This window comes from Nesoenas mayeri (assembly GCF_963082525.1).
Source record: "Nesoenas mayeri genome assembly, chromosome: 22".
Lineage (NCBI taxonomy): Eukaryota > Metazoa > Chordata > Aves > Columbiformes > Columbidae > Nesoenas > Nesoenas mayeri.
The window spans coordinates 2,429,188-2,453,973 of record NC_137572.1 but is presented as its reverse complement, the minus strand read 5'-3'; the positions used below and the strand labels follow the sequence as shown (position 1 = coordinate 2,453,973).

The 24,786-nt window shown below is 55.9% G+C and overlaps 1 protein-coding gene across 1 annotated transcript; it reads right to left on the bottom strand.

The window, feature by feature from the left end:
- Window positions 1-1,035: 1,035 nt before the first annotated feature.
- On the bottom strand, window positions 1,036-24,770 carry TECTA (tectorin alpha). The gene is made up of 24 exons (XM_080357825.1): window positions 24,679-24,770; window positions 23,727-23,791; window positions 21,257-21,390; window positions 20,004-20,291; window positions 17,909-18,046; window positions 17,047-17,212; window positions 14,680-15,092; window positions 13,196-13,766; window positions 11,764-12,356; window positions 11,041-11,614; window positions 9,924-10,534; window positions 9,053-9,614; window positions 7,904-8,103; window positions 6,843-7,226; window positions 5,926-6,212; window positions 5,560-5,840; window positions 5,288-5,398; window positions 4,778-4,980; window positions 4,420-4,583; window positions 4,056-4,304; window positions 3,437-3,599; window positions 2,870-2,957; window positions 2,316-2,432; window positions 1,036-1,874 (listed from the first exon to the last, which is right to left on the bottom strand). The coding sequence occupies exons 2-24, from the start codon at window positions 23,788-23,790 to the stop codon at window positions 1,774-1,776; spliced, it is 6,462 nt and encodes a 2,153-aa protein (XP_080213951.1). The 5' UTR covers window position 23,791; window positions 24,679-24,770; the 3' UTR covers window positions 1,036-1,773.
- Between the last annotated feature and the right edge of the window lie 16 nt (window positions 24,771-24,786).

The window sequence follows — 24,786 nt, the reverse complement described above, 5'->3', positions numbered from 1 at the left end:
GTTCTGATGGAGTCGGGCCAGTCCGGATGCAGGCCTGAAGTTAGCATAGCAGGATGAAAAGTAGCGGGCACTGTAGACAGAGCATTCTCACTACTTGGGGCAGTTTTAAGGAGTCCGTCAGCAACACAGCAGGGTTGCGCTTTCCAGCATCTCTTTAGTGTCTAAGGAGCCATGTTAAGGGTAAGGACAAAGTATTGAGTAGTGTAGAGATAGAGATAGAGAGCGGAGATGCAGCCAGAGTCAAGCAGGCATGCGGGTCTCAAGAAGGCTGAAGCTGCCAGGGCTGCAGCGTCTGTAGTTTGTGAGGCGTGTTTAGCAAGTCCATATTATTCTAGTCAGAATAATGGGAAACTGAAAGGAAGGGCGTAGCGTTTGGTTAACTATCACGTTCAGGATTGGGGCTGGAAAGCAATAAGGACAGCGGAGGCAGAGGAGGGGAACACGAGCAAAGGAGGGCTTTACGGGTGGGATTGAGCGGCTCCAAGGTGAAGCCAGGGGCCGAGGCGATGGAAGGGAACGCAGGTTAGGCTGGCTATACGGTGGGCCATTGTCATAGCTGTTGGCATTAGGCGCCGTCCAGGTTGGGGCAGGGTAGGAGATCAGAGTCTAGCAATGTGGGTGCTTGTGGGCACATCCTCGAGGTCTCATGTCTTTAGAGGGTTGTTGACAAAGAATCTGAGAGCAGCGAGGCAGAGTCGAGTCGGTAGCTGGAGTTTGGAGCCATATGGAAGTTCCAAGAGGGAGTCGTGGTGTGTGGGACTAGTCCCGTGTTTAGAGGAATGAAGCCCACCCTCACCTCCTCCCTTCACCTCCAGCCCAGACCCTCACCTCTGCTGTTCCCCGTATGTGGCCCCTTGCCCTGAAAGCCCCTCGCTCCCCGCAGCTCCCAGACCCTCCTGCCTCGCGCCGTCCTCGACCCCTTCCCAGGACCACACTGCTTACGGAGGGTTACAACACTTTTTATTCCCACGCAGCCGTTTCAGAGTACAAACACAAGAAAAGACACCAACGCAGACAGCTCCCCCAGGTCCCCTGAGGCCGTTCGCGACCGATTCTCCCCGCACCCATGGACCCCGATCCCGCTCTCAAAGTCTTCTGCTGTGGTGCACCACGCAAACACAGGAGGGAATTCTGCCCCCCATCGCTCCTCCTTTCCTTGTGCCCAGCAGAAAGCACCTCTTTCCAAACACTGGGACCAGCTTCTCGCTACCACATTGCACAAGCAGTCTTCCCAGACCCGCACCTGCTGACAACGTGCTCCCAACATGACGTCCAACGATGACCCCGTGGCACGACACCCACCTCGATCCCAGCCCGTGTGCTCCCGAGACACCGACGGTGGCTGCCGATGAACTTGGAGAGCTGTGGGCGCTCTGTCCCGAGCCACGCGACCGCCCGGGGTGCGAGTCCCCTATGGTGCAGGCTACGAGGGACCGCCTGGGAAAACACTGCAAAAAAAAACCCCTCAAACCCCACATCTATGATGACAACCTGTAAAAAATATCCGAAGTCACACATTGATGCCAGAAAGCTGCAAAAAAAAAAACCCAAGTCCTGCTTCAATGCTGCTAAATGTGCAGCGCTGCCTTGCTTTCATGGTGACTGCCACATTCTGGGTCCGTGCCGGCTTTCACTCCAGGTTGAGTCCCTCTCTTGCCTCCACACCGTGGGACGGGTCGGTGGTGGCCTGGCTGCTGCGGGGATGCTGTCTCCTACCCTACAAAGACACTGGCTGGCGTGAGAACAGTCCTTGGCTGAGCGGTGGAGCGGTGCCTACGAGGTCGGTTCCTGCGGAGCTGCGCGCAGCCACAGCCACAGCTGGGCCGCCAACAGAAGGGTGGCTGGGGCGCGGTGCTCCCCTGAAGAGCTGGAGGCTGCCGACAGAAACGGGATAAACGTGAGCTGGGTCCTGGCGCTAACACAACGGGTGACTCTCTCCTCCTTGATGCCCGGAGGCCCTGTGGGCTTCACCCATCTGGCATCCTCCTTGTCTTGTCACCACGCTCTGCATCCCACAGTCCCCTTAGCTGGTATATCTGATCCTGGCCTCTGCTCTGCCCCCATTCCACACCAGTGTACCGTTACACTGCCAGCTCTACAAAGTCTCAGTCTTTGCAGCGCTCAGACTTGACGCTGCCAGGCGCCTCCATCCCTTGGGAACAGCACGCACCCGGTTCCCTGCCCTCCACCTCTGTGGCAAGCAACATAATCCAGCCGTATTCCCTGCACGTCTCCCCCCACAGCCCCTCGGCTCAGGCACAGAAGCCTCCTGGTCCATTCGTCCCCGCTCCTCCTGCACCGACCCCGGTACTTGCCCCTGCAGCTCTTGCCGTCCCCTTGCAGCGTCCCCGTCACGCAGCTGCACAGCGGCCCGTCCGCCCGACTCGTGCAGATCTGTTCGCATCCTCCGTTGTCCTCGCACCAGTCCGATCCTGGGCACCAAGAGCAGAGGGGAACGTGTGAGCGATGCTCTCAGACCTTCACACCCTGACCCCTGGCTGCCTCAAACCCACATTCCCCACTACAGCAAGAGAGCCCACCCTTTGCTTTCCCAGCAACCCCACAGCTGTACCTAGTCTGATGCTCACAGGGGCATTTCGGGAACTCCAAACACTTGTGCCCACAGCAATGTGGACCCCAACATGAGCCTCACCTGCCAGCACCCATGCAGCCTCTGCCCTCAGCAGAAACCCCTTGAAGCACTGTCTTGCACTTTTCCCAAATCCTGCTCAGAAGACCAGCCTCTCTCCACAAAACACACACACACACTCCTTCACCCCGGAGCTCCGGGATCCCACAACACATGGCTGGCCTTGAATTGGATGACAAACAAACCCCCACAGCCTTCCTTGGGGTCACAAACACTTACTCTTCCTCCTAATAGGCCCCACCGAGATGATCTGCTCCTTGGTCTCCTCGGCAAACGCGCTGGCCATCCTCGTGTGCTGAGGGCAGTTCTGCACAGGGATAAACAGAACCACAGAGCGTCAGGGGTTGAAGGGCCCTGAAAAGCCCATCCAGTGCAATCTCCCCATGGAGCAGGAACACCCAGATGAGGTTACACAGGAAGGTGTCCAGGCGGGTTGGAATGTCTGCACAGAAGGAGACTCCACAACCCCCTGGGCAGCCTGGGCCAGGCTCTGACACCCTCACCCCAACAAGTTGCTTCTCCTCTTTCACTGGAACCTCCTGTGTTCCAGTTTGCACCCATTGCCCCTTGTCCTGTCCCTGGTTGTCACCAGCAGAGCCTGGCTCCATCCTCCTGACACTGCCCCTCTGTATGTCCTGAGGTGTCCTACCAGCAGCAGGGCTCTCCTCCCAACACCTTAATGATATGCCACCCTCCCAACTCCTCCCCACAGCTACATCTTTGGCCACTTCTCTATGGCCATGTTGACCAGGCAAATCCACGACCCACAACGCTTGCCCCACTTACTATTTTGCAGGAGTATTTCTCCGAATCACAGAGGGACACGGCGCAATGCAGGTGAACTTCATCGTAATCCCCGATGAACTTGAAGACGGTGACGTGGAAGCGACACGTCAAGGACACCCCGTTCTCCTCTATGCCAATGGTGTTGTCCTTCATGTTTTGGCACCTGAACGAGGCGGTGAATCTCACCCCAGCCCTCCTGTGACTGGGACCCCTCCTCAAGGGATGGTGCTCGACCCTTTCTCTCTAAGGCCCCTTGCCCCACGCCACTGCAGTAGCATGTCCTGTCTCTAAAGCTTGTTCTCTGGCATGTTGTAGGTATCCAAAGACACCTCTGCCATGATCCATAACCCCCCATTGCCCACAGTCACCCCAACGCCCATTGCATTGACAATTCTGGGAAGGCTGCAGCTCTCCAGCTAAGCGTAAAAACTCCTCCACTAACTCTTCACTTCCACTAAGTCCTCCACTAACACTTCACTGTTCCCCTCCCTGTCCAGATCTCCATCAGCCATCTTGCAGAGTGAAAGGTCCCCTTGACTGATGCTACCACTCCTTCAAGTGCCCTTCCCAAAGGACGTGACCCTAAACACGCCGAGTGGCCCGGCCCGCAGTCACTCACCCTCCCTCGATGATGAAGTAGCGCAGCTTGTCGTTGCTGTCCCGAGACGGGGTCGCGTAGCACTTGTTCAGCATCAGGATCAAGTGGTTGGAATCGGCCCCGACGACAAACACCCCCACGTAGAGCACGTCGCGGGTGGTGAGCACCACCTCGCCCTGCCGGTAAGGGTGCTTGTAGGAGGAGTTCTTGTACAGGGCCATCTTAGTCGTGAAGCTCCCTTCCTGTGTCGGCACCGTCAGGTTAATCACGCTAACGAGGAAAACAAAAATATAAGCTCAGACAGAGGAAAGACTACAAACCCCCAAGTCGACCACGTCACTTCGGACCCTCGTCACCTGGCCGCGTGGCTCATCCCGGCTCCTACCTGAGCATTGGCCGCACCACCGAATCCAGGGAGATCTTGATGTCCAGCTCGTAGGCGCAAGAAAACTCCACGTTGATGGTCCGATCGCGGGTGATAATGTTGCCTGTGTTGTTCGCGCTCTCGATCCACACCGTGTTCTTGTACACTATATGTGTGCTGTTCGACTGCCAAAGGAACACAAGGCTTCACTAGAGACTGGCCGTCTCTGCTCCCCTGCTCCTAACCAACATCTTAGCCTCTAAAAAAGCCACATGATGCCACAACGGGTACGCTATGGCAGGATGAGGAACAGCTCACGTGAATGAGAAGACACTCAGGGTGAGCAGGCCGGCCCTATGTGCCCCATGCCCTGGCTCACCTGCACCAGGTTGCCGCAGTTGCCCTTGGTGTTGTTGATCTGGAAGGAGATGAAGTCCTCCCCTTCGATGCCGGGGCAGTGGCGGTCGTTGACGCGCACGCCCTCGCGCTCGAAGCCCAGCTGGAAGAGCTTGCACTTGGAGATGGACACTTCCATTTGGGCGGCTTTGCAGGTCACCTCCGCATCGATGATATCTTGGGTGGCTACAGGAGAAGACGAGACAGCTTCCAGTTGACAAAATGGAAACACTAGCCCAGGCCTGCAGCCTCCCCACCGACAGAAACAACACGATCGTCTCCCGCGGCGCACCCTGCCCGTCTGCCCCCCCTGCTGCTCAAGGTGCTCCTGATGCACAGACACCCATAATGTGCTTCTCCAGAAAAAATGCTCCATAAAACCTGACCACGCTCTCACAACTGTGTCTGGGCAGAGGCCCCGGCCCTCGGCACCTCCCTTCCCGCAGCCCCAGCGCAACGATGGTCCCTCGTGCGCCAACCCCGGAGGACTCACTGTTCCCGTAGGGCGGGGGCTCGATGCAGCCGCACAGCTCCCCGCCGTTGTCCAGCTCGCAGCTGCGGTTGGGGCAGTCGGCACCCACGCAGGGATCTTCCACCACTCCTGCTAAAGAGCACAAGATGGAGCGCAAACACGATCATTACCTTCAGACCACGGGGAGGGCGCCTCCGGCCGCCACCTGCCAACCCCGCGGTCCCCTCTCCCGCCCGTTGCAGTCCCAGCGACACGTGGCTCCCCCTGTCCATGTCAGCCCCCAGCTCTCTTACAGCAATTCTCCTTCTCGATCCACTCGGTGCCCAGGATGCCAAAGGTGCGACAGGCCTCGCCGTAGGCGGCCAGCGAGCCGCACAGCTGCACCTTCTTGTGGTTGTAGCAGCCGTCCAGAAAGCAGGACTCGTAAAAGGGCAAGGGGTCCAGGAGGCCGTAGCAGGGCTGGAAGAAGCCTTTCATGTCCGTCAGCTTCAGGCAGTAGCTGTCGCTCTGCAGCTCCTGGATCTGGACGTTGTCGCAGGAGGCGGCGTACTGCGAGTACTGCAGCTCGTTGCAGCTGTGGGCAGCGCACACGTCACGGGGGCTCCCGTGGCGGCCGGTCCCGCTCCCGCCCGGCGGGGAAGGGCCGTCCGACCGCTCACCTCTTCTGCATGCCGTTGGTCTTCCAGCTCTGCGCCAGCACCACGCTGCTGACCGCTGGCTTCCCCCGCAGTGTCGCGTAGTCGTCCGTCCGGTCGCCGTTGAAGTTGCCGCAGAGGCCACACACCTTGTTCTGCAGCCGCTCGCTGATGGTGATTTTGATGACGTTGAAGCCGTTGTAGCGGATCTGGATGTCGGGGCTGGAGTCGATGACCAGGAAGCCCTCCTGGCTGAAGATCTTCGTGGAAAGCCCCGTGACAAAGGGGATGCTCACGAGACTGCCGTTCACCTGGTTTGGGAGAGGACACGAGACTGACATCCCTCCGTTCCCCCCTGCTTTATGCATGCAAGCGTGAGCTGTCCCTAAACAGGTCCGAGACCTCCTCCTGCTGTCCCTAAACAGGTTCAAGACCTCCTCCTGCTGTCCCAGCCATGAAAACACACCAATTTATCTTTGGCAGGGGCAACCACATCCCCCTGCTTTCTCCAGCCTGACAAATAGCTCTGAGCGGACCAACTCCCTTACACGCTCGCGCAAGGTCGCACTGCAAAGGGAACTCAAGGCTCGAGCGTGGGACTTGTTGCCCACCAGAAAAGGGCGCAGATGGTGCCCTGAAGAGGCCAAGTGACACCACAGCGATAGCCAGCCCTCTGTACTCCTCCATCTGACAACACAGCTTCACCTGCATCACCGAGACGTGGATGGGTACGAGACTACAAACTCCCTGTTGTCCTAGCTGGTGTACCTCTGCACAGCCCGACAAACAACAGCCACATCCTTCACCCATAGAGCTGCCTTGAATCGGACACAAAGCTACTGATGGAACCTTCTGGGGCCCTCGCGGAGATCAAGTGCCATCCTCTTCTGGTCCCCTGCCACCTTTCCCCGCTCCAAAGGATGCCCCTGACAAGCCCTTACCTTGACGGTATTCCTGTCACTGATGAGGATCTGCTCCTCGTTGATGTAGAAGTACACGGGGGAGATGATGGTGAGGTTGGGTGAGGACCACTTGTCGAAGTTGATGATGAGCTGGAAGGAGAAGTCGGGCAGCTTCTGGCAGATGGTGGAGAGGACGAAGGCGCAGTTGGCGGGGAAGCGGAGGAAAGCCCCGTCGAAGGTGCGGAAGACGCCGCCGCCCGCCGCCAGGCAGTAGGAGCTCCTGGTGCTGAAGCAGCCGCGGACGCCGTTGCGCAGGGCGCACTCCTCATCCGACTTGCAGTGCCGCGGGTCGCACTGGATGAGGTTGCGTCGGAAGCAGCGGCAGCGGCGGGTGCAGTCCCCGTTCCAGAAGAGCTGCTTGGGCTGAAAGAGGGACCTGTCACCAGACGGCAGGACCAAGGACCCCATCCCTACACTCCGAGGATGCTCGGGCCGAGGCTTGTGCCCCTCTCACATGGCTCGCAAGACCATGGCCCATCAAATTGAGGCTTCTTTCCTTGCTCTTTGCCAGCCTTCCTCAGACCACAGCTCTGAAAGAGCAGCTGTGCAAAACCCTCAGGCTGCAAACAAGACTGGCACAGCAGATGTTTAAGCCAGCAGATCCAAGTGCATGCTGGATCAGCGCTCAACCCGGCCCCAGCAGAAGCAACAGTAAAATGCTCTGCAGCTCAGAGGAGGACTTGGAGACCGCAGGACAGCTTGACCCCAGCACACATCCCACAGGCCACGGCTTTGCTACAGACCCCGCTTCCCCTCAATGGACATCTGCCTGCTCTGCCCCTTGCTCCCTGCCCTCTCTTGCTTAGTGCAAAACTACAGAATTCAGAGCAATCTCCGAGCGTGGCCACAGCCAGCAGACATGCATGATGCCAATGAAGGAGAGGACCTGTCCCTTTAGGTTCTCTGTCTGGCAAACAGACCTGGCACTGCACCCGGTACCTGCCTGGCCAGACCATCCTTCCCATTCAGAGCACGACACGCTGCCCGGGAGTATCAGAAAAAGCACCAGAAACGCCGAGAGAAGGACAGGAGTGGCGTACCTCGTAGTATTTGCCATCGGAGTAGCAGCCGCAGTTGTGGGGGAGGATGCAGCTCTTGCCGTTGAGGACGTAGCCGGGGTCGCACTGGCATCCCTCCACGCAGTAGTGGCTGCAGTCGCTCTTGAGGCGGATGGCGGCGCATCGGGGCTGGCACAGCGACACGCAGCTCTCGTAGTGGCTGTTGGGGGGACAGCTGACGGCTGCAACGTCACCAAGGGGACAAAACAGACACTGATGAGCTCCCTGGACAAAACCAATGCTGGGGACATAATCCCTGCTGCTACTGTCCCGGCTGAGGTGGTTAACATGGACTGTGCTGCCCAGAGAGGGACCCAGAGCTCGCAGCCTTTGTCCCTCCATCCTACACCTCTTACCAACTGCCTCCTCCAAGCTGAGCAACACTTCTCCATCACTCCCCACCGTCTCTGAGCTCCCGGACACCAGTTTCCCCAGAACCTTTTCCCAGTGCTCCCTGCAAACAAGCCTCCTCGCTGACACCACAGTAACACCTCCGTCCGGGAGCAATGCCCATGCCGTGGGGCCTTCGGGCAGCGAACGGAGCCTCTGCACCGTCTGCGTGGGGACACGTTTCAGGGATGTGTTTTGGCTTGGCCGTTGGAGCGCAAAGCCTGTGAGAGCTGAAGCCTGTGCTGCTTTTCTTGGCGCCCCAACAGGGACCATTTTGGACCCAGCGTGTGGCCTTGCCACCCTGGGCCCGCGAGAGCGGTGCCTTCTGAGCCACCGGTTTGCTTGTTAGAAGGATGAACGACATAAATGTGATTTTCAGTCTTGTTAGCAAAGACAATTACTTCCCATCTGATTTGCCAGATAGATTGGCTGCTAGAGAGCCTCATGGCCCCCATCCTCGTCAGCCTAATTGAACATCGCATCGTAATCTTATTGACAGAGCGTGCAGCTTCATTAAACCAAACACACGTACTCCTGGCTTTGAAACCGACTAATGCAATTCCTGATGAACAACAGAGGGATGGCTGAGACCTTTAGAACTAGAGGCTTCCCCGTTTCCATCCCTGCTCCCGCTCTACCACACGCAGCTCATCACAACTCCACAAGAACGCAGTTCCCTAGACCTGGTCCCACAACCCCACACCTCTAGGGAAGAACCACCCGAGACAGGGTGGTGCTTACAACACGACGTGAAGTTCCTCCAGCCGGTAATGGCGATGCCCTGCGTTTGGCACGTGCTGGCGTAATTCTGCAGCCAGCTGCAGGCCGTCTGCATGGCTCCCCCGTCGACGCACGTGTCAAAGAGGCAGTTCTTGTAGAAGAAGCCAGGGCTGATCTTGCTGTGGCACTTGGCAAAGACACCACTTTGGCTCGGGATGAGGCTGCAGAGCTGCTGGGGTTTCCAGAAGCCTTCCACCTTCCCGCAGGCGGGGCAGCGGTCACCGCAGCCCACGCGGCAGAACGCGTCTCGCTTCGCCCAGCTCTGCACGAAGTCGGCGACGGTGGCAGCCGGCATGCCGCCCGCGGCTACCAGGTCATCCTCGGGGTTGCCGTTGTAGCGGCCGCAGAGGCCGTAAGTCAGGTTCTGGAAGCTGCGTGGGACGGTGACTGAGAGGAAGGTCTTCCAGTCGTACACCACCTTCAGTCCAAAGTCGGTCTCGACCACGATGTGAAAGCCAAAGGCGAAGATGTTCACTTTGCCCTGGCCCAGCTTCAGAGGCAGGTACAGGCGTTCGTCGTTGACCTGCGGAGAAGAAAACGGGGCATGTCGTGAGTGGGAACGATGCTCGGAGGACGTGAAGGAGGGTGGCTTGGTGCTCCGGGAGCACGGTCGCAGCCGGTTTCACCTCTACATCCAAAACAAGGCAGCCAAGTTGGAAGCCCTCTCCAAAAGCTGTGCCTGGCAGCACGCTGGGGACAAACCTGAGCGCATGCCCTGCCCTACCCCCAGAAAGCCTTGGAAGCTGTACGGCGTTGTGCATCGGGACTCACTCCATGGTTTGGAAACCACAACAGGGAGAAATAACCCCTGCCCTTGTGGCCCCGCACTCACCAGCACAGTATATTTGTAGGCACGGTGGATGACAATGTTGTAATTGAAGACCTCCACTTCGACTTGCTTGATCCACAGAGCCAGAGAGGTGTCCCGATCCTCATTCTTGGCTGTGACGGTGAACGCTGGGAAAGTGTCCGAGCGTTCCGCCCTGGGCCGGGAGATCGTGGTGCACAGCACCAACGCGCAGCTGCTCTGGAAGTCGAAAGAGTAGCCGTCAAAGGTCAGGTAGTGTCCGTAACCGGAGATGATGCAGGAGGCGTCGGTGCGGACGTGGCAGTAGTAGAGGCCGTTCTCCTCCAAGCAGTACTCGTCATCCTTGCAGGAGACGTTCTCGCAGTATACGCTGTTGTCAGAGCCGTTGCAGTAGCAGAGGAAGTGGCAGGAGATGTCCATCCAAAAGGTCTGGTTGGTGGCCAGCTGGCGCCCCTCGAAATTGCAGCCGCACTCTCCGCGGGGAATGCAGCGGGTGCCGCGGAGCGCGAAGCCCTCGTCGCACTGGCAGCCCTCGGCGCAGCTGTCTGCGCAGACGGGGCCCGTGGCCAGCGTCTCGCAGGTCTCCACGCAGCTCATGCACTCCTCGAAATGGCTGTTCTCCGGGCAGGCGAGAGCTGCGGAGCCGACAGACATGGAGTGTGAGTTCCCAGCTTTGGCCGCCCCACAGCAGCGTGAGGTGAGGGAACCGGCAAAAGGTGGGAACGGGGTGAGCAGTGACCAATTCAGGGGAAAAAAGGCAAAGGGAAAACAGTCCCAGCACCCTGCTGGCCACCGGCTCTTTCTCTCCCCTTTCCAACCCCTTCTCCTCTTGGCCATCACCCTCCTCACATCACAGCCCTGTCCTGACATTTGCTGAGCGACACCTGTGCCTGTGGTTTTATAGGGAATGAGGCCAAGGCTCCTGAATGATGCCTCCCTCAAACCTCCACGTTACAGGCAACAGCTGCCCGCCGGAGATGAGGGAGAAGCGGGTGGAAAGCGCCTGCGCTTTTTAGCATCCCGAAGAAAAGCAGCTCTACCTTTGCACACCCACGAGCTTGTGACGAAAAACACTCTGCCTGAGGTCAGTGGGGTCTACATCCCCTTCTGCCCACCCCAAAAAAAGCTTTGGTGGACTCACGGCAAAAACTGTGGCTCCTCCACTGACCGACGTCCACCTCGGCGTTCTTGCAGGCGCTGGCGTAGCGTGCCACCGAGTCGCAGAGCTCCGAGCGGTTGCCTCCGCTCTGGCAGAGGCGGAAAAGGCACGTCCTGTAGTAGGCGGAGACGTTGACCACGCTGTGGCACTCCAGGAAAGAGCTGTTGGTGGGGTCGTTGATGATGCCGCAGTTGGAGCGGCTTCGGTAGGACTTGAGCAGCTCCGAGTCGTTGTTGCAAGCCTTGAGGAGGTCCCCGCACTCCCCGTTGCAGATCTCGTCGAACGTGGTCCAGCTCTCCAGGAAGAGCTCCAGGTTGTCCGTGCACTTGCCCTTGGGCAGGCAGAATTCGTCATCCGCGTTGTCGTTGAAGACACCGCACAGGCCCCCCGTGCAGTTGAAGTAGGTGGTGGAAAGGCGGATCTCCAGGAGGCCTGAATCGTAGTAGGCGACAGCCAGGAGCCCCTCTGACTCCATCACGGTGCCGTTGTCACTACGGTAGATTTCCAGGCGGCCAGAAGGATGGAAATAGGGCAGCTCCACATCATAACCGTTCACCTACAAGTAGCAAGTGGGTTGAGATGTGTCAGGGAGGGTGATGTGACTTTGCACAGACATTCCTGTCTGCTGCTCATGTTAAATGCTTCCTGATGCACACCCCACCCTCCAAGGCCTGGGATGGACCACCGGGACATCGCCACCTTTACCTTGATCTCCGACAGGCCGGTGCCTCCGATCTTCACCTCCTGGCCGACCGCCTGGATCCGCACGACGCGGGGCCCGTCAGGCGCTGACCCGGCCTTCTTTTGGCTGATGTCCACCTCGATGAAGTCCAGTGTCTCCGCGCATGTTTTGAGGAGTATGTAGGAGTGCTCCAGCGGATAGGGGAAGGCGACGCCATCAAACGTCCGCAGCACCTCGTTCTGCCCCACCAAACACACGGTCTCCCGCTTGGGGTAGCAGCCCCGGTAGCCATTCTCGATGGTGCAGACCTCTCCTTCGGGACAGGAGGCGTTGAAGCACCTGGCGTCCCCGCCGTCCTCGCACCGGCACTCCACCGTGCAGTCCGCCGCCGCCCAGAAGGACTCCCCGACCGCATAGTAGCGGCCGTCCACGTCGCAGCCGCACTGCTGGACAGGAACGCAGCGGTCGGTGCTGAGGACGTGGCCCTGGTCGCACTCGCAGCCCTCGGCGCACGGGGAGGTGCAGGACAGCGGGGCCGTGAGGTCCGAACACGTGGCGGGGCAGCTGCTGGCGCACACTGAGTAGCGGCTGAGCTCCGGGCACCGCACGGCCGTCACTGTGGGTGCAGAGGGGAGGCAAACAACAGGAGAACCCTGTTATGGCACCATTTGGGACTGATTACCTCTTTGTCATTGACCCACAACAGACACACAGAATCCCAGAGTGTCAGGGGTTGGAAGGGCCCTGGAAAGCTCATCCAGTGCAATCCCCCCATGGAGCAGGAACACCCAGATGAGGTTACACAGGAAGGTGTCCAGGCGGGTTGGAATGTCTGCACAGAAGGAGACTCCACAACCCCCTGGGCAGCCTGGGCCAGGCTCTGCCACCCTCACCCCCAACAAGTTGCTTCTCCTCTTTCACTGGAACCTCCTGTGTTCCAGTTTGCACCCATTGCCCCTTGTCCTGTCCCTGGTTGTCACCAGCAGAGCCTGGCTCCATCCTCCTGACACTGCCCCTTTCCATACTGATCCCTATGAATGAGGTCACCCCAATGACCCAGGAGCCCCACGTGACAGTAGAATTGTCCTCTCCATTTCTTTCATGCAAGCAACAACTTCTCAAGAACATCCCCAGTGCCCTCAAGCCGCCCACAGCTATTTAATCCTGCAAGCGAGGAGGGTGGGCTGAGAAGCGTGCCGTTGGTCAGTCCCTATTCTGATCCTGCCTCCATCACTCATCACGCAGCCACCCATCTGCAGAGGCTCCCGCCTGGCGCCTGACTCCTGCCACCCTTTTGCTGGCATGAGAATCCAGTCCCACGGAGAGAAGGAACCGATGGGCTCTCGCCCGACTCCCTCAGCATTGAGCAAACCCCTCCCTTGGATTTCTCCACCTTCATCTCACCCTAAAATCACTGCCCTCCTCTGGTTCCATCACGAGCTCGCCAACACTTACTGCATCCCGCCTGTGTGCGCCACTCTCCCACCGAGATGCCCAGGGCCTGGCACACCGCGGCGTACGCCTGGACGGCTTGGCACAGCCCGGTGCCGTTATCCCGCGCGCCGCAGAGGTCGTAGACGCAGCTGTGGACGAAGGCGGTGGGGTCCACCACGGCGTTGCACTCCCACAGCGGCCCGCCGCTCTTGTTGATGAAGCCGCAGTACTCGGAGGTGAAGTACAGAGACTCGGTGGTGGCGTCGCAGAGGCTGCAGTTGTACAAGCAGCCGGACGAGCATTTTCTCTCGGGATGCGGCACTCGCCAGCTCTCGCCCAGGTCCGGCGCAGACGAAGCCAACCTCCCGTCCGAGCGCAGGATGTCGTCCTCGGGGTCCTTATTGTAATTTCCACACAGACCACACGTGGCGTTGATGTACGTGCCCGGAACGGAGACGGAGGCGTAATGTTGTCCGTCATAGGTCACTAGCAGGCCGAAGTCGGTCTCCAGCGCTGTGGACAAGCCGCTTTGGTAGATTTTTATTGCGCCCAGTTCGAGGGATATAGGTAGAGACACCACCAAATCATCCACCTGCAAGAACAACAGCAGATGACTGAGGTGGCACAGGTCATAGCAGAGGTCTTATACAGGGACAGGAGACATACGGCCCCATTACAGGGTCTCAGGGTTAGGAAATGCACGGCAGGACAGCTGGCAGAAAGCCACAGGCATTTGCCACCAGGTCTGTCACCTGTGTCCCCTTGCCTGAGGGACACGTGGGGCCCAGAAGTGCTGTTGGGGCACACATGCGGAGCAGAGGTTTGCTGCATTTTGTCAGACAGAGGCTGTTTATTTGCAAAGATTAGGGTAGCGGGGAGAATGAGGGCACCCATCAGAATAGGACACGGAGGCCACCTGAGCAAGGTATCAGAGGAGAAGAGGGGGCACGAGTCGGCCCCACAACCTCCGTCACAAAATCCCAGAGCACCAGGGGTTGAAGGGACCTGGAAAGCTCATCCAGTGCAATCCCCCCATGGAGCAGGAACACCCAGATGAGGTTACACAGGAAGGTGTCCAGGCGGGTTGGAATGTCTGCACAGAAGGAGACTCCACAACCCCCTGGGCAGCCTGGGCCAGGCTCTGCCACCCTCACCCCAACAAGTTGCTTCTCCTCTTTCACTGGAACCTCCTGTGTTCCCGTTTGCACCCATTGCCCCTTGTCCTGTCCCTGGTTGTCACCAGCAGAGCCTGGCTCCATCCTCCTGACACTGCCCCTTTCCATCTTGATCCCCAGCAATGAGTCCCCCCTCAGTCTCTTCTCCAAGCTCCAGAGCCCGAACTGGACAGAGCAGAGGAGCAGGAGAACCTCTCTGATCTACTGACCACCCTCTTCTAACCCACTCCAGGTCCCATTGGCTTCCTGGCCACAAGGGCCCATTGCTGGCTCATGGCCACCCTGCTGTCCCCAGGACCCCCATTCCTTTCCTTCCAGCGGGGCTCTTACCTTCGCTTTCCCAAAGCTGCCCTTCGGGAGCACGATCTTGTGCGAGTAGACCTCCACAAAAATATCCCTCAGCCAGGAGACGGAGGAGCCGCCTCGGTTCTCGTTCTTGGCCTCCACGTTGAAGTAGGGCAGCTGGGAGCCTGGCCAGCACTGCCTGGCGAGGAGGTAGGAGCAGGAACCCTGGAAGTGAAAGAGGAAGCCGTCGAAGGTGTGGTAATGCGGATCTCCGAACACCACGCAGGTGCTGCTCTCCACCGGCACGCACTGGAAGAACTTGGTCTTCAGCTCGCACGCTTCAAAGGGGCCGCAAGCCACCTCCTGGCAGAAGATCTCATTGTTGAAGTCCAGGCAGCGGCACTTGGTGGTGCAGTTGGCGCTGTCCCAGAAGATCTCCCCTTGACGGAGAAACTGTCCTAGAACGACAGAAAGGAAAAAAACCCACGCTACATCACTACTCTGAACAGAGGAACGCGCTCTGACCGCATCGCATCGGTCCTCGGAGGGGTTTGATGGCCATATAGACAGGAATGTGGCCAAAACATCCTGCTGTGGGGCTTCTTGGCTGCTTTCTTTCTGCAGACTCCCGTCAGGAGCCACTTGGCAACACACTGTGATCGCAAGCTTCATCTTCCACGCACCGTGCGTCCCCTTCGCGTCCTACCTGTGCCACAAGTCTGTGGGGTGGTGCGACCACTGTCACGAGTCTGGGGCTGGTGCTGCACCATGCAGGCTGGCTTCATTAAAAGCTATTCCCTCTCTTTTGGACGCCCACCAGCCTAGTTCTGCTTCAGAATCGCAGGACACAGGAGCCGTTTGGGCTGTTTTCTCAAAGGGCAAATCCACCAGTAGAGCTCACGCCTTCTGGGCTCCATTTCCAGTGCTGCCACTGTACTTGCATCGTCTTGCAGCATTGTAGGTATCTATAATTCCCCCGTTCACATAATTTTGCTGGTCAAATAGCGACTCTGCTGGACTTAGCAGTGCTAGGTAAGGCTTGGCTTTGCTGATCTTGAAGGTCTTTTCTGGCCTAAACATGGCTCAGTGGCTCAGAAGCAAGACGCTCTCATTCCAAAAGTGCTCGTTGGAGTTATGAAACCAAAGAGCTGTTGATCGGTAACTTCCACACCACACACCAGCGAGAAGGGGAAACGCTGAGTGATCGCACAGCAATAGACCGAGCAGACTTGTTACACGGCGCTACTATAAAGGGAGGCAGGTTTGTCTGGTGAGAGACATGAGAGAAGACGGGAGAACCAGGGCGGCAAACACCCGTGAGAGATTCCCTCTCCTCCATATGGCCGCCTTTCACACTTCTTCCGCCGTGCGCGCTGCCTGAATTACCCTCTCCTAAACTTTTTGTTCTCTTCCCTGCCTCCTACAAAAAATAAAAAGCTATTTTCCACTTGCCTGCAACATGCAACATCTCCTTTTAGCGAGACCCACTTGTGAGGGCTTCCCCGTTTCCCTCCGGTGCCTCGTGCTGCGTCTCCTCTCGTGGAGCGTGACCCGATGTCCACCGTGAAATGCAAATCCAGCGGTAGGATCGCCACATGCTGCAGTTATCTGCAAAGCCAGGCTTTGCAAAGTCCGGCCTTTCTTCCTGGGGTCGGCAGCTGGAAGAAGCTGGGGCGGTTGGACCCAAAACCTCCCCTGAGGCTGCAAGAGCCTTGGGGTCTTGTTCAGCCCTAAACTAGGACATAAAGCAGCCACATGTCTCGGAGCGGTGACACCTCTGGTGTCCTTCAGCAAGTGACAAGTCTCTCTCACTAGAAAGACTCTCCGAGCACAGCGAATGCTCCTGACAGTTTTATTTGTCAAATGATAATGCAATAATCTCTCTGCAGCAGAGTCCCTCTGCAGCCGCTGTGTGCATTTATTATCCTCTTCATATCCCCACGCTGCCAGTGACACACGCACCGAAACCAGTACAGGGACATTTGTCCTGCCTGGAGAACCTGCTATTCCTCCTGCAGTGACAAGGGAAATGGGACAACACCATCAGCTTTCCCACTCTGGGGCCACAAGGAAATAATCATCCCCAGATCCTTCCTATTGCCACCGTCAGCGTCACAGAAAAGAGGCTCGGTGGCATTTTATCCCTGTGAAATACTCGAGCACCACCTGCTCTTGCCTTCAGGTTCTGGGGCGCAGAAATGGAGGCTGACAGCAACACCACACTGAGAATTCGCTGCAAATAGTCCTCGTGAGCCAGGTCTGGCCATCCGAGAGCGTGATGACATCCCCTGGGGTGACACATTGCCAACAGGGACATGGGGTAAATGGCAGCCAACAATGGCTTCTTCACGCACGCTGCCAAGGATGCTCTCCCGCTGCACTGCACTCCAAAACAGCCGTTTTCCCCCTTACCTCTCAGGCTGCAGCCATTGGCCGGATCTATTTCTCTGCCATCTATTTTGAAAGCCCAGCGCCCGGGGACGTTCACATTGGTGGTTTCTTCGATATTGACTATATCTGGGGTTCTGGAGCCCGGGATGCTAAAGAAGTTGGTGATATTTCCACCATTGAAACCAGCCTAAAACAGAGAGAGAGCAAATTTCATCGCACACCTTTGCTATGGAAAGCATTTCTGCACTCCTCTGCCCCCCACAATAACTCCTGAGCATATCTTCTTTCGTTTTAAAGTCTCATTTCAGTTATCAGGTAGTTTGGATGCAAGCGAAAAGCTCTACAGGTCCTACAAGCAGTATGGATGGATATTTACACATTTATGTATGCATATATAGATAAGATTACGGGTGTATGTATTGAGCGGCCACTATAAAGTGAGGAAGCGACAGAGGGTGGTTCCCCTTGCACAGCAGCACTGGAAGCTGAATCTGAGCCCTCCTGACCCTTCAGAGATGCGCTGGGACCATCAAGGAGAAAGGGTTTGGTGATGGAGCGGGACAGAAACCACCCGCAGTCTTACTTAGCATAGAGTAACTTTGCCTCCCAATGAGGCGGAGCGCCAAGGCGCGATGGGCACGGCAGAGCTCCAGGGCACAGCAAAGGCAGCTCTAACGTCTTCAGCATTTTGGACACATCAAGTAAGCAACCCCAACTCCCCAGGCAGAGGAACGGGCTGTGGCGCTGCTGCTGACGCCCCATTTTGGGGTGCTCGTCCCACCGTGCTGTGCAGTGCGCTTGCTGGGAACATGAATGGCATAAGCAAGATATGGGCAACCATCTGAGAGCTCCACAGGGGTGGATTCAGGCGTGAAAACCTCACCTGCGCCATCACCCCGCCCAGTCCGGTCAGGGGGTCCCCTCCGCTGGCCGTCCCCGTGGTCCAGCTGATCTCGTGGTAGTTAAACAGAGCAAAAGACGACACTCCATCGGTGATCAGGACAGCTTGGAAGGTGTTCACCTGTTGGAAGCGGTGAGCGCAATCAGGAGGCAAGAGCCATTCTCTCACCCTGCCCTTCTGCTGCGTTCGTCTCTGAGCCCTGCGGTGAAGCCACATGAGACCTGAAACATTCACCCTCGCTGCTGTGGTTCCACCAGCTCCCGTCCCCACCGCCAAGGAGGACAAGATGACTGTCTCTGATCCAATTTAATGCCAATAGATGGCAGCACGAGAACAAGCTCAGGAGGAAAAGGCAGTCGGCAGGATTCGGGTTGTTGTGACCTGTTATCTTCCATTACCCTACCTCAGCTTTCCTCCTCGCCGCATTATCTTACCCACTTCCCTTCCGCATTCATATCCTACAACACTGTTAACGTGGATTACATCCAAGTCAACCACGGATATTATGCGCTTTGCTCGGCTGCCAAATCCCTCGGTACCTGCTCAATCTGCTGCTCGCGTTCCTCCTCTCGCTTGAAATGACTCTGCATTTCCAGCCCCCAAAACCCCAGATATATTCAGGCGAGTGCCAGCCCGGGTCCAATGTGAGGAGGACGTGCTTTGCCACCGGTGAGGGTGGCATAGCCCTTTTGTGGACGCACAGAACGACACAGAAGGCCTTTCCCCTGGAGATATCCCCTCCATCCTGCAGATCCAGCGGCAGAGGTCACCACTGGGAACTAACGATCCATTACTTCCTTCAGCTTTTGGCGCTTTTCTGTCCTTCGCGTGCTCACCCACCCTAGACCACGCCGTGACGCGCGATTCCTGCCTGCGAGCGAGCAGGATTGCAGCCTGGGTGGCCCCTCTTTTTAGTTATTCCAGACCAGCCACCTCGGCTCTGCAAACTGTGAAGGAATCTGCAGAAACGCTTCTCAGCCGCTACGGCGAAGCGCGCGGATGGAACCACCTCAGGCGAGGAAGCGCTAGCCCTGCGTCACCAACAGTTCCCGTGTGCTGCTGGACGACGAGAACACTCCGAGGGGCCGGGGGTCACTTTGCAGCGCTTTACATTCCCATTTACATTTGAATATTGGCACTGAGGTGGGCACAAGCACCTCAGGATTGAGGAGGGGACCCGTTCCTGCTCCTGCATCCTTTCCCTGGCTCCGGTTTCAGCTCCTCAGCATGCTCGCTCACCTTTTCAAAGTCTTTTCCCACCGCTGGGAGATCAGAAGGGACTAACACATAAAGACACTGTTGCTTTGGTCGTGCAACAACGATGTTTCTTCAGTGGAGCAGCAAACCCTGCTCCGCTCAGGTCCCTCCGGTGGGCGGCAGGAGCTGCCGCGGTACCGGGAGGTTTAGGATGCACTTAAATGAACAACAAACATCTCCCAGTTCGGTGCTCGTGGCCAAATGTGCGTTGAGCACCCCAGCCATCGAACGTGGCGCTCGGAAACCGCACCTGTTTGCTTGGGTGTCATTGAGAAACGGTAACCGCAGCGTCCCCAAGGCCACATTCATGGGATTGTTTACTGCAGCTTTTCTGCATTGCGATGAATTTCCTGCTTAAGTTGCATCGTGCCATCCCACGTGCTAACCCGGAGCCCCGGTCGCTATTGACCAGAAAGGCTGCTCTATAGCAAAATAAATTGCATTGTGTTGCAAATGTAATTCTTCAGGCAATACATGAATCTCTATATTGCTTGCTGTCTGCAAATATATATGTATGTGTGGCTTTTTTTTCTGCAAGCGCTGCCAGGACTGGCAAAAAATATGCATTAAATCTCGAGCCTCTCTAACAAATGGAAAAGAGCTGGACTGTTTATCAGAGCCAGCTCCTCCAGACAGAAGCTCCTCTGCCCAAGAGAGAACTGGGGAGAGAGAAGACAAAGCAACTCACTCTGTTTTACGCACAAAGGCCAGGACAGTTCTATATATATATATAGATATATATATATACGGACATATACTCAACCAGCAATATATACAGACATATACTCAACCAACAAACACCACAGCCCATGGCTCTTACTGGAGTGGTGCTGCTCCCTCCATAGAAAGTGACTTCCTCCCAGGTGACGATGAAGACCCAGACAGCAGAGAAGGAGGACATGTCTCTGAAGTGCTTCCGCACGTCTCTGGACGCTCTCCTCAGCAGCTCGGGCTCGCTGCTCTCTCGGTAGTAGATCTCCCCGCGGATGCCGTTGTGCACGTCTGCCCAGAAAGGCGCGATGAAGGCTCGTCCGTCCGTCAGAGGAAACGCTTCTGGCGTGAACTGGCTGACCAGCGCGTTGAAGGAGATCACGCCGTTGTTGTTGACCTGCACAAAGAGATCCCCGCGCGCCTGAGCGAGCTGAAAGCTGCTGGTTTATCTGAAAACGTGGGGTGAGTGGCTTTTAGGCCATAAATTGGCCTAAAATTGACACTATATTGGCTAATATTGGCTCATAACATTGACACCAGTTGACACAGCCTGACCAGCTCTCTTCAGTCATTGAAAACTCATTCAGTCATTGATAACTCATGGCATTGAGTTTGACCAGGTACATCTTTACAAAGATGTATCTGATGCAATTAGAGATGAACATGTGAAAGGAGTGACGTACAAAAGGATTGAAGATCTGGAACAGTGTATTCTGCGTGGGGATGAAATCTACGCTGCACTAAACCGCTGGGTGAACCACAAGAAGAAACTCCTCCTCATTCGGCACAGAATCAACCTCATCCCACCAGTGGTGGCCAAAGGCTGAGCACAGGAAGCCCCACATGGGAGAAAACCCTGAAAAGTCTGAAAACGGGGCTCCTACGGGACAATGCAGCCGGGGTGTCCATCAGAGCGACGTGGCGCTCGGCTCAGCTGGGATCCTGCGTTTGGAGACCACCGGGAGACCTGGTTGAATGACACCAGTGGCCATCTGAGAACATCCTTGTCTTAGACACTTACATACAGGTCCAAACCATCGCCCTTTATTTTGCCCTGTATGTTCTTGTATCTTGTCATGTAACAGGAATAATGTTCCTTGTGTCAAGGCCTTAGCGTGGCCGCACCATTTAATCACCTACAAAGAAAATTTATTGCCTTTTATATTCTTCCCCATGAACATTAGCCCATTAAATATACCTTTGACTTTCTTAATCATAAAACCTATCAGTTCATGAAATCTAAGAACCTGTCAGGTAGGTGCTAATAAATCTTGCGGTTCCTGATGACGGGGAGAGCAGGTTTAAAATGCAGCTGCTAATTGCAGGGAAAAGAATAAAGGGAAGGTCTGCTTCCCCACTTACATAAACACTTCTGTATGGGACTCCAAAAAAGATGAACGGGACGGAGATCTTGATCTCAGGAGAGCTCCCATCATCCACTTTGGGTGTTTTCGTGTCGTTCTGCCAGAATGGGTACAGACTCGCCATGGTGTGAGCTGGAACGAGAGGGAGAACACAGTCCTCATGGCAACGTCCCACCCTCCGGGCTTGGGGTTACAGCCCGAGATGTCATGACTGCTCCTCATTTCCTGGCAAAATAAGGTTTCCTGCTAAAAAACGCTGCCGGTGAATGTAACTGTCTCTCCTAAAAATATTTCAGAAGCAGTTTTGATGCGTTTCAATAAGAACCTGACGCTTTCTACCAGGCCAGGATCCAACAGCTTGAGTCGCAGGCGGGCACTTCTGGCCCCAGGGCACGTGTCCCCCTGCCAGATCTGACCCCGGATTTCTGGCCGTTTGCTGCTGCTGTGGCTCCTCGCAGGGCAAGCGGGGATTTGGCCATGTTTTCCTTCCCGTCCTCCCCTCTTTGATGTAGGAAAGCAGTGCCCTGTCCTTACAACATTCAATCCTGGCCAACAGGAGCCTCTGCTCTGTTCACCTGGATGTGCTTTTATCTCCTCGGTCCTGCCCTGCGCTGCTCGGAGCCTCCAGCCAGGACAGCTCACCCTGCACCATCATGGATGCAGGACGGGCTCTGGGGATGCTCCTGCCCAAACCTGCCTGTGGGCTTCACATGCACACCCGGCCTAACTTTCCTTGGAGATAAGGACACTAGGGGAAGCCTGGCCTAACCCATCCTGACTTCCCAAGACACACACGCGTGGCCTGAGCGCCCCGCAAGACATAAAGGGTGACGGCGTCCGAGCCACGAGCCTGGTTTCACAGATATATCCGCAGGGCCGCAGCGAAGCTCCTGGCTGCCAAGTAGTGAAATAAGCCATTTCACAGCTGTTACTCACCCGATAGCTGAGCCATAGGTAGGAGACGTGGATTTTGCTTCTTTCTCACACAGAACACTCAGAAAAACTGCTCAATGCCAACACTTCAGCACTGCTCGTGTGACACCTTTGCATGCATCGTGTCACCCAGCCAAGCAGCCCAGCGGCTTCTCCTGATTGGGACTTTTGTCCCAGGGACATTTTTCAAGGATGAGCTGGTGTCCTCAGGAGGAAAAGAGACCCCCAGCTTTTGCCCGAGCTGGCAAATCAGCAGCTGAACGGGGAAACATCTTCCAACCTTCCCAGCTCTGGGCTTGCTCACTAGAGGTCCTCAAGCTGGCCACACATACCAACCATGCACATCTGCACATCTCCTAACTAGACGTTCCTCCTGCCCGTACCAGCTCTGCATGCCCTCCTTTGAACTCAAACACGACAAACATTAACTATTCCATGAGGCTGGCGAGCTGTTCCTGTGCGTTTCCACAACCAGAGCACAGACGGGGTCCCAAAGCAGCGCTGACCCCTTGGTGGGAGCGGGCTCAGCACCCCAGGAGAACTTCCCTACCCAAACCCCATGACGTTTGCCTGTCGCTCACCCACTGCCCTTCACTGGCTGGATGCTGGTCAGCCTGCTCAGCCGTCACAACAGCATATCTTCCCTTGCTTTTAGAAAATAAATCCCTTGTCAGTGTAACTGCTGATGCGTCTTTTCCCGTAGAAGCTTGTGGTTCAACGTTAAACCAATAGCACGTCAAAGAATAAAATAAGGTCATTTCTTGTATGTTTTCTTATTTATTATTAGTCTTGTTCAGATTTGGGGAAACATTGTGGAGTGAAAATAGGAAGAAATGTTGACTCATGTAAAGGAATAAGAGTAAGATCTTTAAATACCCTGGTGCGCTTGTGCATTGGCTGGGCTGCAGTCTGGGCTCTCAAACAACCTTACTTTAAAATAAATGCTTTAAATGTTATAAATATTTCTGTCTCTCTTCTGCAATACTTTACAGACATTATCTGTTCTGCCGTTAACTCCCTGATGCGGATTTCCTAATAGAAAATTTGGAGGATTCTTCATTATCTGAACCTGAAATGTTGAACCTTTGAAATGTTTCATAGCAACCTCTGGAACACCCCATGCGCGCACACACAGCCGTATAGATGATATATGCACACGTTATGTAGAACGCTCACCGCAATCAACAGCTTCTTGGCCTGTCTACCCTGCCGGCTTTGCCAGCATTGTATTGAGCTCCTCGGTCAATGTCAACGACCATCGCGTCATTGCTCCCAATGAGCCGAGGCCCATTTGCACATGTTGCCGATCCATCTCCCGCAATGCAAGTTGTCACTTGGACAAAAACAGCACCGCAAAGGTGCATTGATTCCCCGCTTCGTGCTCACCCTGAAATCAGCCGTTTCTGAACACCATATCACCCTGGTGCTTGTCCTTGCGCCCACCAAGGGAGTGTTTTCCGAGCCCTTCTGGGGTCTGTGGGCGCAGCACCGCTCCAAGGTGACCCCCTTCCCAGCACCCAGGCGGAGACACTCACCCCTCTGCCGCGCCGTTAGCACCAAGAGGGCCACCCAGGTTCCGAGAAACGATCGCTTGTTCATCCTGCGGGAAGGAGGGAAACCCAGACACGCATCACAAACCCCGGGAGACGCCAAGCTGCCCCGTTGCTGCCGACACTCGCATGTTTCATAGCTCAACTTCTGCACCCACCACACAGACCCAAAATGGTGCAATAACACTTCCCTGCTTATAGCAGCTGCAGGTGTCGTCAAAGCAAGCCCATAACCACAAAGAGCTGCTGCTCATTCCACGCAGCGTTTTGGAAGCTGTGAATAGCCTCGATGGTTCAATTCCCCGATGCACTTAGCATGGGGATGGATTCTTCTGCCAGGCTTCAAGGGGAACAGCTTCGTGCTGCTCCAAACGCCAGAGCCAGTGAATGGCTCTCAGACTTAAGGGGCTTCAGACACTGCTTCGACTAATCCTTTGTGCTGGCTGCTCTCACTACGATCACTTACCGTTCCTGAGGAGTGTGGAAGAAGCACAAACATTTACAGAGCTGGGCAACTCCTTGCTGAACAGGAATCAATGACAGAGAGAGAAGCAGGGAAAACGAACGTGAAATCCTCTGCCAGCTTTAATTCCTTCTGTGCCTAATGCAATTTGTTACTCATTATTAATCCAATAGAAAGGATCGCTAAAACACCTGCTTTCATTTCTTCGCCGATCTCTTCCTCTCATTACACACGGGCAGAGCTCCCAGGAAGATATTGTGTGCTCAGCTTCAGACACTATATCCACATTACTTATATATATAGTTTCAACACCAGCCTCTCTGCCTTCTCAGCTTTATATAAGGCAACGACTAGTGGAGACTACGGCAGAACAAGAGCGAGACTGGCAAACATGACAGACAATAAAGAATACATTACTTCGCATATCATATTCAAAAATACAATTTTCTAGCCATGGAAAAAAGAGTTACCAACCTGTTTCGTAGACTAGAGGAGCAATCGGGGCTGAAATTTTAGACTGATCTCGGTAGAGCGGGGAGAAATCCTATGTCAATGGAGAATGCATGCCGGTCCTCCTTTGGC

What these genes read in the sequence shown, in the direction of transcription:
- TECTA (XM_080357825.1), bottom strand. Translation starts at nt 23,790, where the DNA reads ATGAACAAGCGATCGTTTCTCGGAACCTGGGTGGCCCTCTTGGTGCTA. An exon ending in GAGGAGCCACAGTTTTTGCC is followed by an intron (nt 10,535 to 11,040) that starts GTGAGTCCACCA and finishes TCGGCTCCGCAG; the next exon opens with CTCTCGCCTGCCCGGAGAAC. An exon ending in AGAAATACTCCTGCAAAATA is followed by an intron (nt 2,958 to 3,436) that starts GTAAGTGGGGCA and finishes ATCCCTGTGCAG; the next exon opens with AACTGCCCTCAGCACACGAG.